The 19,674-nt window shown below is 42.7% G+C and overlaps 1 protein-coding gene across 4 annotated transcripts in view; it reads left to right on the top strand.

Moving 5' to 3' along the window:
• ATG7 (autophagy related 7) overlaps positions 1-19,674 on the top strand; it is a 332,274-nt gene that overhangs the window by 187,104 nt on the left and 125,496 nt on the right. Inside the window, exon 20 of one of the 4 annotated variants that reach the window (XM_019495326.2) lies at positions 8,974-9,251. The exons of the other annotated variants lie outside the window; for them this stretch is intronic. Within the exon in view, the coding sequence (XP_019350871.1) occupies positions 8,974-9,057 (84 nt within the window). The 3' untranslated portion in view covers positions 9,058-9,251. Of the gene's footprint in view, positions 1-8,973; positions 9,252-19,674 lie in introns of those variants that run through there. 4 annotated transcript variants of the gene reach the window in all.

Here is a 19,674-nt window from a genome sequence, read left to right as displayed (position 1 = left end):
ATGATGCAGTTTCTGTTGAACTGGTGTTAATGTAGTACACTGACTAGCAGGTGTTTATTTGCCTGGTATAGATCATACCGGTGAGTTTGAGGAGCATTGCATGGTGATTTTAGAGGGAGAATAGCTACTGCTAACCTGCTCCTTAGGAAAGGTGTGTTGACCTAATTGTCATGCATGTTTGCCTGACAAATTTAAGACAACAATGTTTAAGGCTAAGTGCAGGTATTGTCTGCTGGCAAAGACTAGCCAGAGAAGTTCTGTATGGAATAAGATACAAATGTATTTTGTTTTGAGGGTGTTTCCCCTCTAGCTCACATAACTTTTGTTATCATTAATATCCCCATTGTAGATTCTAGAATATGATCACTTCTGTTAGGGGGGTACTGACATTTCAGCACTCATCAGACAATTCATTTAAGTATTATTAGATACTGTATAGTTTTGGAAATCGTAAAAATCATCTCTTAACTAAAAGGGTTTTCCTTCTTTCTTGGTAAAGTTGTTCAAATGCCACACTTCCAACTGAAGTTTAATGGAAAAACAAGTTTGAAATTTTAACAGGAAATTGTTTTTGAGTTATGAGTGAACAAAATGTATTACAATAATTTTCAAACCATGGAAAAAACACCACTTTTTCCAGAGTCTCATAACTCCAAAAACAGCATGTCCTGTTAAGCTTTAAACTTAATATCAAAAAAGGAAGGGAGAACAAGTGTCAGGGAAAGCATGGAGAAGGAAACTCTGAGTAGACAGAAGAGTTTTTTTCAGAAAACCACTTTATTTTCATAAAGGTAGAAGCATGGGTGATTCAGTCAAAATTTAGACTTTTATAATTTAACCTTAACTATGGAGCTCCCATTGTAATTCCATGATATAGTTTCACATGCAGAATAAACATTATTAAATTATTTATTTAAACATTACATCCTGTTATGTTAACAGTTTCTTTTATAATGACAAATATATTCAACGTCCATCTCATTCTTTTTTTTTAAATAAATATGTTTATGACTTGATTCAAGAAAGACATTTAATCATATTCCTCCCTACCTTTGTCCCATATTCTACTGACTGTATAGGTCATTCCAACATTGCACTGTAACTTTCCATTGTGCTTCCTGTTGCACTTCGGCATATTGAGCTGTTGTTTAATCACATGCCTGAATTTAATCCTGTAAGCATAGGGTAACCATAAATCCTGTTTTTGCTAGGACAGTCCCAGATTTCATAGGCTGTCCTGGCATCCTGGCCAGTTGGTAAAAATTCAGACACATGTTCTAGATTACCACCACCCTGCCCTGCACATGCCTATCCCAGTTCCTCCTGAGCACAGGCTGCTCACACGTGTGTGTGTGTGTGTGTGTGTGTGTGTGGTGTCACCCTAACCATGGCACCCTGGGTGGTTGCCCACATTGCCCACCCCAAAGGCCAACCCTGACTGACTCTACTGCACATGAGATATGTTCGCAGCCCGGGAGAGTTGCAGCCAGGGAGCCACTGCCACCAAGTGAGAGAGGAACTTCCTGGGGGTGGGGAATGGTGGTTTTGACCCCTGCCCTGAGGAGACCAGGAGTCCCCCCAGCAACTCCCGTCCACCAGCTTCTGGGGACCTGTGTTTGTGGGGGCAGCTCCTGGCTGCAGGCTTTGTCCTGGGACTTCCAGTGGAATCAGGACCAGGGAGCAGCCACTGCAGCCACACAGAGCCTAGGTGAGGAATAGGCTTCCCTGGGGAAAGAGGAAGGAGAGGAGAGGAGGGCAGTGTCCCTGATCTCCCATGCTCCCATATGCGCATAAATAGGGTGACCATGCTTAAGCATAGGCGATACATAGGGAGGGTATGTGCCACGTGGGGAGGGATTGGCCACCGCCGAAGGGATTTGTAAGGACGAATTGGCCATCGCTGAAGCCGCTGCTGGCTTCTGTGGGCGGTCACTGCTTGCATCTGCCTGCCCCCCCCCCCCCCCCCCCCCCACTACCACCGACGTGGCTGGTGGTGTTTGCGGCTGGTCCCTGTTCACTGCTCCTCTCCCCTCCCGCTGCCAACACCACTAGTGGTGGCTGCGGGTGGTCCCTGCTCGCCACCATGGTGCCCCCCAGCCGTGAGAGGCACCAGTCGTTCATGTGCTTGTTTCCATTGTGTATGAAGGAGGGTTGTTACAACAAATTGAATGCATCTGATCTTGTCTGATTTCCGAAGGCAAACAGTTTTGTGCCCTGCTAATACTTGGATAAGAAACCACTTGTGAAACTAGGTGTCATAGGTAGCCCTTGGGGAGCCATGACAAAAGTGTATTGTAATCTGTTTTTCCTCTATTGCTATTGTATGATGGACACAAAATGAATGAAAATTTATATTAATTGGGTATAAAAAGACCCAGCCGTGCTTAAGTAGTTTCCTGAGTCAGTACCAAACTGCAGTATAAACAAATTGCGTCTTAAATGCTTACTGTGTTTTAGTGTACCCAGAGAAGTTCTGGATCTTAGTATGCTGAAGGTATCACAAAGTCCCCCAAGAGAGTGCTTGATCAGGGGGCCTCTGGCCTTGTCTGGTCTCTCTACGTACCTCCTGAAACTCACCCAGGCATGGCTTTTACAGTGGAAGGGAAGCTCTGGCTGCTTCTGACTCTAAGGCCCTGACCTTTTGGTCCTGATCTTCCCTGGCTATTCTTGGGCCTGCCTCAGATAGCTACCTTCCAATTCAACTCCTGAGGGAGAGACTTTACCTCTTGCTAGGGATAAGAAGTGTCTTCTGAAGTTCCAAGCAACAAAACAGACAACTCCACCCAGCCAGAGGGTGAAGTGATCCCTCTAAGCCCAGTCCAGTCCACACAGCCCTGAGCATCCTAGAGGTATTTCAATTGCCTTGATGCCTCACCGGGGGCTTCTCCTCCAAAAGAGAACTACCAAGCACACCTGAAGCATTAACATAGCTGTTCTATGCTTTGTTGATGCTTGAGCTCTGTCTTCTCTCTACATAACATAAAACAGTAAGAATTGCCATTTACTGGATCAGATGATAGGTCCATCTTGCCCAGTATCCTGTGTCACACAGTGGCAGAGAGTGGATGCTGAAAGGGAGAGTGGGAGTGAACTAGGTATGCCTAGGGTTTTTTCATTTGTTCCTCACTCACTTGCAGCTTCCAGCATTTAAGGTCTAGGAAGTTCTAAGATTCAGAGGCTATACCTCTAACTTCTATGCTCAATAGCTACTGATGCCCCTTTCCTTCAAGAATTTGATCAGTCCCTTTTTAAATCTAACTAAATTGTCAGCTTCCAGAACATCTGCTGGCAATGTGTTCCACGCTTTAGTTTCACACTGTGTGAAAAAGAACCTCCCTTTGTTAGTTTTAAACTTACTACCTACTAGTTTCATTTCACGATCCCTAATTCTTGTATTGTGAGAGGGAGTAAATAATAACTCTGTAGTTACTTATTTACAGTAAATAAGTAATTTACTTATTAAAGAGAGAGGAGCAGATCTGGTGAGGAAATTTCCCTAACATCTTCCATAGTGAAGGCAGATACAAAAAAAAAAAAAAAAAGCATTTAGTTTCTCAGCAATGGCCCTGTCATCCTTTAGCACCCCTTTTACACCCTGATCATCCAAAGGCTCAAATGACTCCTGGCATGTCTTTGGGTTCTAATGTACATAAAGAAATTTTCTGTGTTATCTTTTGTGTTTCTAAGAAGTTTTTTTTCCCTCAGATTCACTCCTAGCTTGTCTTATTTTAGTGTTATATTTGCCTTGATAGTGTTTATTTTATCTTTTTTATTTTCCTCATTAGAATTTGACTTCCACTTCTTGAAATAAGGCTTTTTTCTGCTTGTTGCATCTGCCCCTCTGCTGTTAAACTGTGCTGGCTTTCTTTTGATCCACTTTCCATTTTTTTTATTTGCACTATGCACTTGCTCTGTGCCTCCGGTAGGGTGTTCTTAAGCAGTTCCCATGCTGCCTATAAGTTCCTCACCTCTTCGGGGCCTCTTTTAACTTCTGTCTAATCAGCTTCTTTGTTTTGGTGTCATCTTCCTTTTTAAAGTTAAAGGCTACAATTGCAGGCAGCCATGGGACCTAGCAAGGTTTCTGTTAATCTTTCTTTTCCTGTGTAAAAGTCAGAGAGACTGAGCCATGCAGCATTATTACCATGCACAACTGGTCCCTCCTAAAACTGAGGGGGCACCAGCAGCTAATCGCTGACCGGGGGGGGGGGGTCCCCCAGTGGCCGTCGGCAGTGCTTCTTTTAGGGGAGCACAGCCAGTCTCGCAGCCAATCTCACCCACATGCACCCCCTATGCGTCTCCAATGATTCTTACAACATGAATACAATTAGAATTGACATAGGGAGTAAAAAGAAGGCCCAGGGAGGAATAGGACCCCTGCTAAATGGGCAGAAACAATTGGTGACGGACAGGGGGGACAAGGCTGAACTGCTCAACGAGTTCTTTGCCTCAGTGTTCCTAAGCGAGGGCCACGACAAGTCTCTCACTGGGGTTGTAGAGAGGCAGCAGCAAGGCGCCAGACTACCATGCGTAGACCCTGAGATGGTGCAGAGTCACTTGGAAGAACTGGATGCCTTTAAGTCGGCAGGCCTGGATGAGCTCCATCCGAGGGTGCTGAAGGCACTGGCCGACATCATTGCAGAGCCACTCGCGGGAATATTTGAACGCTCGTGGCGCATGGGCAAAGTCCCGGAGGACTGGAAAAGGGCCAGTGTGGTCCCCATCTTCAAGAAGGGGAGGAAGGAGGACCCGGGCAACTATAGGTCAGTCAGTCTCACCTCCATCCTTGGCAAAATCTTTGAAAAAATTATCAAGGCTCATATTTGCGAGAGCCCGGCAGGACAAATTATGCTGAGGGGAAACCAGCACGGGTTCGTAGCAGGCAGGTCGTGCCTGACTAATCTAGTCTCTTTTTATGACCAGGTTATGAAATGAGTGGACACAGGAGGAGGGGTGGATGTCGTATACTTAGACTTCAGGAAGGCCTTCGATACGGTATCCCACCCCATACTGGTGAACAAATTAAGAGGCTGTGACTTGGATGACTACACAGTCCGGTGGGTGGCGGATTGGCTGGAGGGTCGCACCCAGAGAGTCATGGTGGATGGGTCGGTTTCGACCTGGAAGGGTGTGGGCAGTGGGGTCCCGCAGGGCTCGGTCCTTGGACCGATACTCTTTAATGTCTTCATCAGCAACTTGGACAAGGGAGTGAAATGTACTCTGTCCAAGTTTGTGGATGACACAAAGCTATGGGGAGAAGTGGACACGCCGGAGGGCAGAGAGCAGCTGCAAGCAGACCTGGACAGGTTGGACAAGTGGGCAGAAAACAACAGAATGCAGTTCAACAAGGAGAAATGCAAAGTGCTGCACCTAGGGAGGAAAAATGTCCAGCACACCTACAGCCTAGGGAATGACCTGCTTGGTGGCACAGAAGCGGAAAGGGATCTTGGAGTCCTAGTGGACTCCAAGATGAACATGAGTCGGCAGTGTGACGAAGCCATCAGAAAAGCTAATGGCACTTTATCGTGCATCAGCAGATGCATGACGAATAGATCCAAGGAGGTGATACTTCCCCTCTATCGGGCGCTGGTCAGACCGCAGTTGGAGTACTGCGTGCAATTCTGGGCGCCGCACTTCAAGAGGGATGTGGATAACCTGGAGAGGGTCCAGAGAAGGGCCACTCGTATGGTTAAGGGCCTGCAGACCAAGCCCTACGAGGAGAGACTAGAGAAACTGGACCTTTTCAGCCTCCGCAAGAGACGGTTGAGAGGCGACCTTGTGGCTGCCTATAAGTTCATCACGGGGGCACAGAAGGGAATTGGTGAGTTTTTATTCACCAAGGCGCCCCCGGGGGTTACAAGAAATAATGGCCACAAGCTAGCAGAGAGCAGATTTAGATTGGACATTAGGAAGAACTTCTTCACAGTTCGAGTGGCCAAGGTCTGGAACGGGCTCCCAAGGGAGGTGGTGCTCTCCCCTACCCTGGGAGTCTTCAAGAGGAGGTTAGATAAGCATCTAGCTGGGATCATCTAGACCCAGCACTCTTTCCTCCCTATGCAGGGGGTCAGACTCGATGATCTATTGAGGTCCCTTCCAACCCTAACATCTATGAATCTATATTGTATTTTTGCATATGACATGCCCCAGAATATAATATTCACCTTGTTTTTTGAAAGACATAATGAAGGGGAAAAGATTTGAAAGTCATGGCTGCATAGAGCAAGCTTCCTTACCCTCCCTTTTCTGTTTAACTAAAAAACGGAAACCCTAGCTGTTGCTAAAGACTGGTCTCTATGAGTAGATGTATGATTCTGAGCAGAACTACATTTTAGTCTTACTGGATTATGGATTAATACAACCATTGATCAGTACATATACAAATCACACAGAGGACCTGGTAACAGCATGAACAGAAGTAGGCCTTGTTGGATCAGAACTAAGCATACCACGTATGGCTTGCATAGAAATGCTGAGAAAAGTAGCTCATTAGTTTTAGAGATTTCAAGACCAACAGGATAGAGAGTGAATTTGTGAGACTATTAGAGAGCACCAAAACAAAGAAGCATGATGCCTGAGTGGAGATCTGTTTTTGTCTTTCTGGTGTTGTGATCTTATACTTAAGGTATGCAAGATTTCTGAGTTTACTAGATGGATTATTTTTTATGTGCATTTTTAATATCTTCTATCATTCTTGTAATATTTACTTCAGCAGTAAATGTATCTTTTTAGAATTAAAAATATAACTCAATATTCAACAGGAGTGAGAATCTTAACAGTAGCTCATAGTTTGTCAGCTCAAATAGTTGCAGAATTTTGGACAATAAAATGCCTCCTTTTGAAAAACGAGAACTATGTAAGAAAAGCATTATAGCCATCTGATATTATTTCATTAGAATAGCAATGTACGGCACAGAAAATTAAATAACACAATTAGTAAGTGTTTCTGTTAGGTCTTTTGAAATAATATTAAGTTTCTGGCTTCTACTTCTCACATCTGGTTTCAATTTAGGTCCAGTGGAACATTTTTTTTGTTTGTTTTTAACAACAGTTAGATATTTATGTACCATTTCATCAAGAGCCTCTGATGATATACATGGCTTTGGAGGCCAATAGAAGCTGTGGGAAACTCCCACATCAGCACTTAGACCTTGTTTCCACTGGAGACCGTTCACTTTGGGAACTGCCCCAGCTTACTTATGAATTCTGTTCCCATTTCCCAAACCACTTAGTTTGCTCATTTCTAACCTGAACTGCTGGTTTGTGAGCCTTGCTCAGCATGTATCTAAGTCTCTGTAGTCCATGGGGAAGCCTGAATAGTCTTTAGTCATAAAGCAGAAATGGGAGGTATAGAATCAGAGGCAAAACACCAAACTGAACTACATCCCTGCGAGAGATTAGCCTGGCCTTCCAATGAATGGCTGCATATCACAACATTTCTCTAAAATATGCTTTTGTACTTGCCTTTCTGTCCAGGCATAACTCTACTAACTGCAATTTTGGTTGGTTTGAAAAGCTTAAAACAATAGTTTTCTTCATAGAAATATGACTACCATGGAATAAAGGTAAATTTGTATTGATGTGCCAGCTGACCAGAAGTCAAGGCTGAGTCATTAATAATATTCCTAGGCAACATAATCCCACTGGAGTAGAAGAATTATTACCATTTGTATAATGCTTGTTAGATTTTCTAGAAAACCTTCTTTTCCAACCACATTTGTGATCAAGTAGATGTACTGCCCAGTTAACTACCACCAATAACATAACTGAGGGGGAGCAACCAAGTCAGCAGCCCAGGGCACTGCCTTATGGGGTGGGAGGCAGAGCATAAAATAGCTGCTGCCATGGACAGCACAGTAGCCAGAAGTACCCTATGCACTCTCTTTAACCAAGACCCAGAGCTGCCCACTATGGTTGTGCAAAGCGGGCCCTATTCAATTTAGATTCTGATTTGGCCCAAATTAGGGACAGCGATGTGATTAGTTGATTCAGATCACTGTCCCTGATTCAATTTGGCCAAATCTGAATCTGAAGATTCAATGCTGATTCGGAGAATCAGCGATTTAGACATAGATACAGCTTTAAAAAAAATTTCTACATACCTTGAGGTAGCAGGCACAGCTTGTAAATGCTGCTGGGGTGCATGGAGTGTCCCACAGGAATGCAGGGGGGGCCCTCCACATGCTCGGCAGAGAACCCAGAAGTGGACCAAAAGTACTTCCAGTCCACTTCCGGGTCTGCTGGGGAGTGCGTTGCCCCCCCCCACCTGGCTCAGCGATCAGCTGCAGGGGGACCAGACCCAGGAGGCACCAGTCACTGAGCTGAAGGGACAGAAGGTGGCCCCCCAGTGCACTCCCCGGCAGACCCAGAAGTGGACCGGAAGTGCATCTGGTCCATTTCCAGGTCTGCTGCTGAGCATGCTAGGGAGCCCTCCGCGCTTCTGTGGGATACTTCATGTGTGCATTGCAGTATTCACTAATCCCTGCTATGTAGAGGTATGTAGAAAAAACATTTAAAGCTATCTCTCTGTCCAAATCTCCAAATCTCTCCAAATTGATTTCTGAGGGTTATGATTCAATTCAGAGAGATTAAGGGGTCCTCTGATTCGATTTGGATTCAGAGATTCGGCCACCAAATTGGGCCAAATCTCTGCCAAATTGAACAGGGACCAAAGCTTCGCGCAACCCTACTGCTCAATTATACCTCTGACTACCACTGTTTTTTACCAAGTTTTTTTTACATTAAAGCAGTTAAATGCAGTTAACTTTGAGCGCATGTGCAATTGAAGCTATTGGGAATACAACATGCATTTAAAGTGCCTTTTCAAACAGGAACTTACTTTTAAAGTGTTTAAAATTAAGCATGAGCTTAAGAACTTTAATAAGTTATGATACATATGATACCAATGGTTGTAATGTTGTCCACAAAAGTAGACCATGAACACATTTACTGAAATATTTCTGTTTCTTTCAATTCAAGGTGCATCTACAACTTATACTGTACCTGACTGTTGTACCAAAGTTTGAAAGCCATGTATATGAAAAAATTCCACATTTTCCCTAAACTTCTATTGTTTAATCATTTGTTTTATGTAATCAAGTCATCCACTTCTTTGCTATATATTTTTGATGTCTTGTCCTCCTTGTAGCATTCTCTTTAATTTATGATTTCTGTAGTTATTTGCTATACGCCCCACAGGGTAGGTTAGTTTGTTATGGGGTTTTTTGTTTGCGTTAAAAATAAATTGGTTAACTTTTTTGATATTTTAAAGCTTAATTTCCTCAAATGACATGTTCAACAGCACCCACATCTAACTTAAAAAATGTCTTAAGCTTAAGGCTCATTTACTTTTTCCTATGTATTTTTCTCTGGGTACTACGTGTCTGAAAATGGACTTAGACTCCTAAATTGTTTAGATCCTTTTAGTTAGATCCTTGTGGTTGGGTGGGTGAGTGTAGTTCCTGCTTTCATCAGGATGAAAGACATCTAACACGCAAAATAGTAGTTTCACATAATTTTTAATCCTGATGAGAACCACAAGATACCAACACTCTTGGAGGGGAAAATGGTCCAGATTTCTGAGTGGGTAAGAGAACATAGTATATATTGTAGGTCTAGGCATGGTGACTTCTGCATTCTTTTTGTCTTAACAAGCTGGGTGCCAGTGCACTTCAGTTTCCAGTAGCTGTTTACCCCTTTATAAAATGATTCTAATATTTACTCTTTCTTTTGGGAAAAGAGTGTGTGTCATATTTGATGTTTGGAAAGTGCCCAGTACAGTGTGTTTGTACTGTTATCCAAATACAAGTTTGTACTTGGATAATACCTGGCAGATGTGCTGTGAGCCTTGATGAATTTTGATACAGTACTTTGAGATCCTTGCATGGAAGAAGCTATAAAAATTCCAAGTATTACAGCAAAATTTCATTACAGGTCTGATTTTGTACTTATTTGAAGTCAATAAAACATTGTCAGTAATTTCATTGGATGCAGTGTTGAACTGTATAATCTCATTCAGCAGTTTGGATAATGAATGATAAATCCTGTGTAATATCCCAGCTCTCCCGGTGCCAGACTGATGTTGACTGGCATGTTGTACTGATACTGTATAACATTAGATGCTAAAGTGAAAATACAAAGCAACAGTATTCTAACCATGCATGTTGTAAGCTAGAAGATCTATCTGATTGAACAGTGGTTAAGACTGAATATTCTTTGCCATTAAATCATGATTTAGGTTATGAAGCTTTACTAACTAGTATTACAGTGGAGAAATTACCACATTAAGCTTTTTCCTAGAAGCAAATTATGCTTCCTCTTTTTGTGTATACTTCACCAAATGTCTGTGCCATATTTTATCTTTTGTTTTATATGATCACAGATTCAAACCTCATCCTGAATCCCCTATTGTTTAATCTGTTTTCAATAAAAAGCCTTTCTTGTTTTCTTAAAATCTCAGTTAATGCCATGATCTGTTTTTGTCACTCATCTACTAGTATTTTCCTAGCTACTCCCATTCTCTGAATATGCTACTTGCAAAGCAATCCTGTCAATATCCTGCTACTGAGGAATGGACTCTTTTCTAATGTGATCATAGCTTATTACCAGTAGACTTATTGTATCTGTTGCTCCTTGAAGTGGGAATGTCTCTGTTCCATAGGGTTCCAAATCTTTCGTAAATATTTTTTCAGATTGGAGATCTTTATCTAGCAATGCTGTCTAGTAGCAAAATGGCAATGTTCTGTTTCGATTTCAGATTCACCATTTCGAAGGGACAGTGTTTTGTTTTGCTGTTTTGAAGCACTGTTCTGTTTTGTTTCACCAAAGCTGTTTCAACGTGTTTCGGCGTTTCGCCCATAGGCTATAATGGCAAATCATGAAAATGCCTACAACTGTCATTTCTTTCCTGATTCAGATGAAAAAAGCAGGGATGGTAGCCCCTTCTGAGGCCATGAAGCCTGTCAAATTTCAAGGAGATATATGCAGGGGTTTCTGGGAAACAGCACCTCAAAGTCTTGAAAGAAAAACTCATGTGACTTGTGAGTGTGAAGGCACAGGGGGATGAAAACAGCAGGCCTACTGAGGCCACTAGACCAGCACAGCAGGCCCTACTGAGGCCACAAAGCCTGCCAGCTTTCAAGGAGATAGGTGCAGGGGTTTCTGGGAAACTGCACTTTGTCACAGAGTAGGGTCCCTAGAGATGGCTGTGATACCCCTAGGTCCCTGTGACCATGCCAGCTCTGCCCTGCAGGCACCTTCTCTTCTGGTCTGCCACCACATCTTTTTGGAAAAGATAATAAGGAGGCTGCCTTTGAGCTTCAGCTCAGTCACAATCCTAATTGTCCCCACTAAACATGTAGGTTCTTGTACCCCTTGCTGGGACCCACTCTAAGTAGGTGCCTCAAGGGGACACCCTAAGCCTTATGGGCTAGATGCGTGGCTCCAACCATCCCTTACCACACCCCATGCCTTGCAGATAGTATATTGATATCATCCCTATAATGAGGTTTCAGTCTTGCTCTACCTTCTGTTGTCGCTGGGCTCTCTATACCCCTGTCGCTGCGCCTTCACTGGCACTGGGGCCCCTACACAACACGGTAATGTGCCCCAATGTGTTATAATATGGTTATACTGAACCATAAGCTGAATAGAAGCCAACACTGTGCTCTTATTGCAAAAAACCCCCCCAAAAAACCCAACATCATCCTGGGCTGTATTAACAGAAGCATCACTTGCAAATTAAGCAAAATGTTTCTTTTCTTGTACGAAGTGGCTAGTATTCTCTTTGGATTTGGATTTGGCAATGTGTAAATCAAGAACAGGGTCACCAAAATGCAGTGAGATTGACTAACATTTATAGTAGTCATAAGTTGGAGTGGCAGAGCAGTTAAAACATCTTGCTGCAGCTCTGAGCTATGAATTCAAGCTCTGCTCCAGACCCATTCCAAAGACCAACACCATTTTACCTAGCTGTAAATGGATATCTAGTCATCCAGGCTGGGGAGTCTGTGTTGGCTGGACACAATGAGAGTCACATCACTTCCTTGTGTTCTGTTGGCTAAGAAACTGGAGTGTTTTAACCACTTGAACCCCAATGGGTGACTTGGATGAGATGGACTTTCCCTTCAAGTGTAATGTTGAACATTACACTTGAAGGGACATGTACGTGTTGGTAAATGTAATGTTTGGTAATGTAAAACATGTAATGTTTACCAACATAAAAAGGCTTCTTTTTTGATGTGGAGAATTGTGTTGTAGTGACTGACCCAAAACTAGAACTTGGGAGATAAGTTTTGGTCTTTGTTCTGTTGGGGATTGTGTGTAAGGATGGTGTTACAGGTTACCTTTAAACAGTCATAAAGGCACATAAAATGGAAGCATTAACCCATTAAAGCATGTTAAATTGTGCTAAGTACCCTATAAACATTTTATTAGACCAACCCAAATAGTTGGAGAATAGTTATTAAGCAAGCTTTCGGGTTCAAAAACCCTTTGTTTTTGAACCCAAAAGCTTGCTTAATAGCTATTCTCCAACTATTTGGGTTGGTCTAATAAAATATATCAAATTCACCCAAGGAACCTTGTCTGCCTATGTCCTTAGACCAACACGGCTACAACCTAAACCCCTGCTATAAACATTTTAAAAGTTATGTCAATTCAATAAAGGGTTATCATTGATCTGTTTCACTGAGGTCATTTCAGGGGAGATAAAATGCTCTATTTTCATTCCTCCAACAACTCAGGATGCATCACTCCCAGCCATTCCCATTCCTTTGCTCCCAGGGCAAGCTTTTGACCCTCCTGAACCCTACTGCTCTGGGTGGTAGTGCTGGTCCCAAACCACTACCTTAACCTGTCCCCAGGGGGTGCAGCCCCAATGCACCCTGACCACTCTGAGTTCTCAGGTGCACCTCACCAGTTCACTGCTTGCTCTAGCATCTCCTTGCAAACAGCAACTGCAGGCTTGCTACCTCTGTGAAGGGAATGAGCCAGAGAATGGAAACCACCAGGCAGGTCTGACCTCATGTGGCATGCATGCAGTGAGCCCACTGGGTTCCAGCTCTGTCCTAGTGTGAGTGCTAACCCAACTCCTTCCCAACCCAACCCCAATTCAGTAAAATACGTGCAAGATTTTTGCCCTTTATTTTTTAACTCTTTTTTTAACTTCTTTCTGTCTACTCTTTGCTTCCACCCCTTTGCTTTAGTGGGTCCCCCCACCCCCCAAGACATTTCCTCTTCCACCCATGCTCCTGCTAGCTGCAGGGAAGGAAGCCATAGCCCCCATAGTGGTTTCTCTGCCTCCCAGCTACATGCCACCCTTCCACCTCCTTTCCCAGGAGTCTTGGCTCCTCCTATGCCCACTGGGCCCTCTAGTGGTAAGTCACAGTTGTGCTGGTCAGGTGGCATTAAGCCATAACATTTGGCTGCTCTGAAATTGTTCTAACTTTATGGTAGCATAGTTTTAAAATATTTTAAAGGTAACCTGTAGCAGCACCCTATGTTCGGGCTATTCATTTAAATCTCCCTTTAAATTCATTTTTCCATTTGCATTCCGCTCTTGATATGCCCTGTTGGATCCATTTTGACCAATAGCTGTCTGTCAGGTTGAACCAATCTTTAGGTAATACTGTTTAAGAAATCCCAAGCTTTCAAATAAGAATCCATAGTGTTAAAAGCATTCTGACCTGTTGTGGTCTTTCTGAGCTCTTTACAGTAGAAGAATTGTTCTGTTATTTTTCCATAGTTAAAAAACCAAGTGAAACCTAAGAACTGGTATTTTCTGAGGGGTGCCTTGAGTCTAAAACTTTTGAGAATCAGTGATCTAGATGGTGGCTGATTGTAAGTCTTAACAATATGCAATGTACAGTGACCATGCCTCATGTATTTAGCGCATTTACAAGGGTCTTGGTTGTTCCTGGGTCATGTTAATCTCTAACCAAGGGAGATAAGTGACCCTGATCAGGGCATGGTTAGACACTACTGGGGTTAAGTCCCACTGATGCACCAGCATTGCTGAGCTGGAAATAGTATTGTCATATGGACAGGAGTAGGAATTTGGAATTTATCAGATCAGTCTCTTGGCTCCAATAGAAGCCTGTCTTAAAAAGCCCTGCAGCAGACACTTGACAAATATCTTGCTAATAGAGAGAGATTCTTTTTAATCCTAATTGGTTAGTGGTTGGTTCATGCCCTTAGCATAAAGTTTGGTTTAAATAAAGGTTACTGTCATTTAACCACAATGCTAAGTGTTGGTAGACAATGTGATGCATGAAAGGAAGGGTGGCATGAAAGAGAAGGGGTTACTGGATTCCTGCAAAACCCTAGGTCATGGTGCACTGTTCTCAGCCTACTGTCAGTATCTGTCTAAATCCTTGAATCCTCCCACCCACACACAAAGAATGACCTCTGCCTGGGGTTTTCAGGCCTCCCATTTTGCATTAAGTACAATGTCCATCTGTGAAATCCCAAATAGTCTTTACCTGTGGGAACAGGTGCTTTGGCCTATTATCCATGCTGGACACCAGAGCCGTCCCTAGGGACTTGCGGGGCCTGGGGCATATCAGCCTGTGTGGGGAGGGAGGAGTGGAGAGTAGCCAGAGGGAGGGAGATAACAAGCAGCTGGAGTGGTGGTGGGGGGAGTAGCAAGCAGCTGCACAGAGTGTACAGCAGGGGCCCTGTACAGCACTGTCCGTGGTGCCCTCCAAAGCGTGGGTCCCAGGGCTGTCACCCTGATTCACGCCCCCCCACCCACCCCGAAAGGGATGGCCCTGCTGGACACCATCTGGTAATTGTAGTAATCTAAGCTTTCCTCAAAACATTTGAGTACTGAATTTTTATCTCTTGCATCTAATAAACTAACTGTGTTTCCCTGGTACTTTGAGAAAGATAACCCCTTCTGAAAGCCTCTGATCATTCTGACCACAATGGAAAATTTCTTCCTGACCTTCTTCAGATCTGTGGCATGTTAGAAGCCCCTAGAGAAGAGCAAGGTGGTCAGGAACAGCCAGCATGGATTCACCAAAAGTAAATTATGCCTGACCAAACCTGATTTCCTTCTATGATATGGTGACATGGTCTGTGGCTCGGGAGAGCAGTGGATGTGATACACCTTGACTTTAGCAAGGCTTTTGACACAGTCTCCCCATGCCATTCTTATTAACAAGCTAGGGAAATACAAACTAGACCAGAGTGCTGTAACATGGATACATAACTGGTTGGACCATCATGCTCACTGAGTAGCCCTCAATGGCTCAGTAGTTGGAAGGAGGTTTCAAGTGGGGTTCCCCAGGGATCCCAGGTCCAGTATTGTTTAATATCTTCATTAATAATCTAGAGGTAGGGATTGAGTACATTCTTAGCAAATTTGCAGATGATACCAATTTGGGTGGAATTGCAGACACTCAGGAAGGTAGGATTTGGTTCCAGAAGGACTTGTATAGGCTGTAAAAATGGGCCATAGCCAGTCAGATAAGATTCAGTAAGGACAATCATAAGGTCTTTTACTGGGGATGAAATAACTGCATGTACAAATACAGATTAGAAAATGACTGGCTAGGCTGCACTACTGTAGAGAAAGACCTGGGGTTACACTGGATGATAAGCTGAGTATGAGTCAAAGGTTCGTTGTTTTGGCAAAGAAGGACACCTAGTTGTATCCCTTGCAAATCAAGGGAATTGATTGTTCCACTCTATTCAGCACTGATGCGGTCTCACCTAGAGTTCCATGTCCAGTTTTGGTCCCCACACTTAAAGAAAGTTGTGGACAGTTTGGAAACAGTATAGCAGGGCAACAAAAATTATTAGAGGCTTAGAACGCATGTCTTATGAGAAAAGGCTGAAGGAACTAGGACTATTTAGTCTGGGGAAAAGAAAACGGGTGGGGGGGGGGTGATTTGATACCAGTCTTCAAATACCTCAAGTGTGATTACAGAGAGTATGAAAATAGGTCTTTCTTTGTTATCACAGAGGGCAGGACTAGGAGCAATGGCTTCAAGCTTCAGAAGAGGAAATTTAGGTTGGAGATTAGGAGGAACTTTCTGACTGTGAGAGTGGTCAAGCATTTCATAGATTTCATAGACATTTGGGCTGGAAGGGACCCCGGAGGATCATCGAGTCTAGCCCCCCATTGGAGCAGCCTACCTAGAGAAATCATGGAATCTCCATCCTTGGAAAGTCTCAAGAGCAGGTTTGAGAGACACTTGACTGGGATTGTTTGATCAGGGCGATTCTTGCCCTAAGTAGGAGGCTAGAGTAGATTACCTCATAAGGTCCCTTCCAACCCTACTTTCCTATGATCCTTTGTTGAGGAGAGAACTCCCATACTTGCACTATGAGGGCAGGACAGCCACAAGAGGTTCACAAACCCCAGGCAATTGTGTAAGTTATTGAGAGGGAGTGTAGAGCTGGTCAACATCTTTTTTTTTTTTTTTTGACCAGCCAATGGGAAGGTGAGAGTGCTCAGCAAGGGGAACACTCTCCCTACTGTTTCACAGTGGACCTCTTTCTGTGGGTTCCTTCTCACCTACAGTTCAATTAAGTCTGCTGTTGTATGACAGGTATTACAGACTCAGGTGTCATTTGAACTGAGCCATAATTTTGGATCAAATGTGCAGATATGGATCCAAATATCCATATTAGCATGTTTCTCAAATGATTCTCATTTAGGATATATATGAAATAAGGGATCTTCTGGTTGGATTTTAAAACCTACAGATTCCTTTATCTTTTGCAAAGTAAAACCCCATTTAAAAAATCAGAGGTTTTTAAAAAAATATATCTTGAGGTTAAATCTGTTCTATTGCAATACATTCTGTTACAGTGAATCATGAATCAGGTGTTAGAGACACATTCTGTTATTCTCATGTGAAGAATAAGAAATTACACAACATGCAGAAATGTGTTGATAAAACCTTTTTTTTTTATAATTAAGGACATAAATTGTACAATGCACATCTGAGTACAAATGAACAGTTGTAGGCTATATGGGACCCTGTAGATCATTTGCCTTTTGAAAAAAAAAGGTGGTTGCTGCTGAACAAATTATTACCAGATGTAGATTTCAATAAACACATACTGTTGTTGCCTTACCCAAAGGTGCTATTAATTTCTTGAGGCAAGACTGCATCCAGTAAACTGTAGAATGTTTGAATGGTAATGGAGTTACTGTATGAATGTGCACCCTTGGCCCCTAGTGTTTAATGTACTTGAGCATGTTAGAACTTTCCTCATCTTATAAAGCCCTAAATGTTGTCCTTAAGAGTATTTAATTGTTAACAACCATGTTTGCATTTTTCTGACCACAGTGTGTGCATTTCATTTGGAAGCATCTGTGAGACTACTTTTTGGGAGTTCATGTTAGAGTGAGTTCAGCAAGGGTTGAATTGTGTTATTGCCTACAGAAATACATTGGCAGTTTAGTATTGAATTTTAACCACAGGAATTTGCTGCACATACAGTAGCAACTTTTTCAATGTTATAATCAGTACCAACTTTCTTCCAAATAAAGTCATGGCATGCAAGTGGTCATATACATTGAAACTGCGTTAGCTAACTATGCTAAAATTGCAAGCATTGAGAGATTAGTTCTGTTTAATAGCTCTCCCAATGCTAATGACTACTATATATGTTAATCCCCCAGGCATAATAATGAAAAATAAACTTTTAGAGAAAGAATCATGCAAAAATGATATATATTGACAAAACTATACTAAGATTGTCAAGCTTTTTTCCATGGGAAACTTACTTTGAAAACCCCTTGTAAAATATTTCACAATTTGTTTTTATGCAGAGATTTTATTTTTTAGAGTATAAAATAACTTTATTAGTTGGACTTTTTTAAGTTTTACAAAAATACACATGCTACATTAGCACAAGCATTGTTTGAAATCTAAAACCCCATTGAAATTAATATTGGCCATAGTTCTTGCTGTATTGTTGTTTGTTTGGATCCTCCTATTATTTCTGATATGGACTTCTCTTTGAATATATTGTACCATGACATAGTAAAATGGCTTCCTGTTTAATTTACTGTGCAATGCTGCAGGTTTTCTTGTTTTCAAATGTTTGGTTTAATTCAGCACAGTTCACCTGGTAGCATAACTCCTGTGAAGTGGATGGCACATTTTCATAATCATGACCCCAGTTTGATTCTGCAACTAGCCTTCTTGGTGTCTGTGATAGCAAAGGAGTAGCAACATAGGTGTCAGTAACAAATATTTCTTAAATCAACTGTTAGTTGATTTAAGTATGAGTTGCTCCAATACGAAGTCTGTGTCCTGTTGAATGAAAGGCATGTCAGATTGCTTAGAAGGTGTATGAAAAGGTTTGAAAATAGATGCGTTTCATCAGTATCCTGTTTAGGGAAGAGGCCCTCATAACTTAAGGGGAAATTCTGTAAAGAAATTGCACTGAGGGTAGATTTACATGTCATGAGTTGTTTAACCATAAACATTGGTCTCAGTTCTAATCAAATTTTAAGAGCCTAAACTAATTGCGTTTGCTGCTTCTTAAAGTTAAATAGCCAAATTGTTAAATCTTGACAACCAGCCACTACACATGCACAACGTATTTCTTCATCTGTTTTTTTCCTCTGTTCCCACATAGTGGCCTCTGTTCCCACACTTAATGATACCACAGTGGCTTTTAATGTACTCTGATACAATCCATGATGATTGCTGTTGTTGTGAATTGCTAACGTGCCAATGACCATCTGATTAATAGGCTCTAGGGTTCCTATTGATACAGTACCTGAGAGCTGTGAAGGCATTCCATTCTCTGACTTCTATTTGGGTGCTAGTCACTGCAGCAGTAAATTGGAACTATTCTTTATGTACAATATATTGCTGAGTAAAACAAGGAGTACTTGTGCATATCAAAATTGTTATAGTGCAGTTTTCTTATAATGGTTAGAATGTATAAGCTTTAAAAAGCAGATTCAGGCTTCAAATGTATTTTGTTGCATTCTGCCCCTTTAATGATATACAGTGAACTTAAAATACTGTGGAATCACTGCAGAGATCTAGTGAATGGTTTCAGTCAGTGGCAATGCATAGGGGGTGCACAAGGGTGAGAGCGCTAGTGCATCCCCTGACAGTCAGTTCTCCCCACTTTGGCAATAGGCAGGTGGGAATGCCAGTGCCCCCCCTGTGAGTGCTGGCTGGAGAGTGGGGGCACCAGGAGAAGTACTGCTGGCACTTACGGGAGCGCCACTGGCAATTCCAGGTCCCCTGCTTGCACTTCTGGGTCGGCGTGATCAACCACATAGAGGACCCCCCCCCAGTTGGCAAAATCAGTTGTGGGGACCCGCCCCTCCCCCCAGTTGCTGACTGGCTGCTGGCGGGGCATGTGCCTCCCTGACTGAAGTGGCATCAGTCACCCATGGTCTCGGTGAGGGGAAAATGTCAGAGAACTTATAGGCAGCAAATTGGACCTCATTTGTTTTGTAACATTTGTGCTGAGTTGAAGGGCTGAGATTTGAGTGAAAGTATTGATCTGAATTCCGGTGGGAGGGAAGAATGGAGCAACCGTGTATGCCTGTAATTAGGCAGAGAGAAGAGAATAATAGCGATCAAATCTAGATGCTTAACTGAGCCATGAAAGGGCAGGCATATTTTTTTAGAGGGGCTGCTGCATGCTGCTTTGAAAAGTAAAACAAGAAGGGCTCCCAGAGCAAATATTACT

The sequence above is a fragment of the Alligator mississippiensis genome, chromosome 12 (genome assembly GCF_030867095.1).
Source record: "Alligator mississippiensis isolate rAllMis1 chromosome 12, rAllMis1, whole genome shotgun sequence".
Taxonomy (NCBI): Eukaryota; Metazoa; Chordata; order Crocodylia; family Alligatoridae; genus Alligator; species Alligator mississippiensis.
The sequence above is the reverse complement of the archived record's forward strand: the minus strand, read 5'-3'. Positions and strand labels throughout refer to the sequence as shown.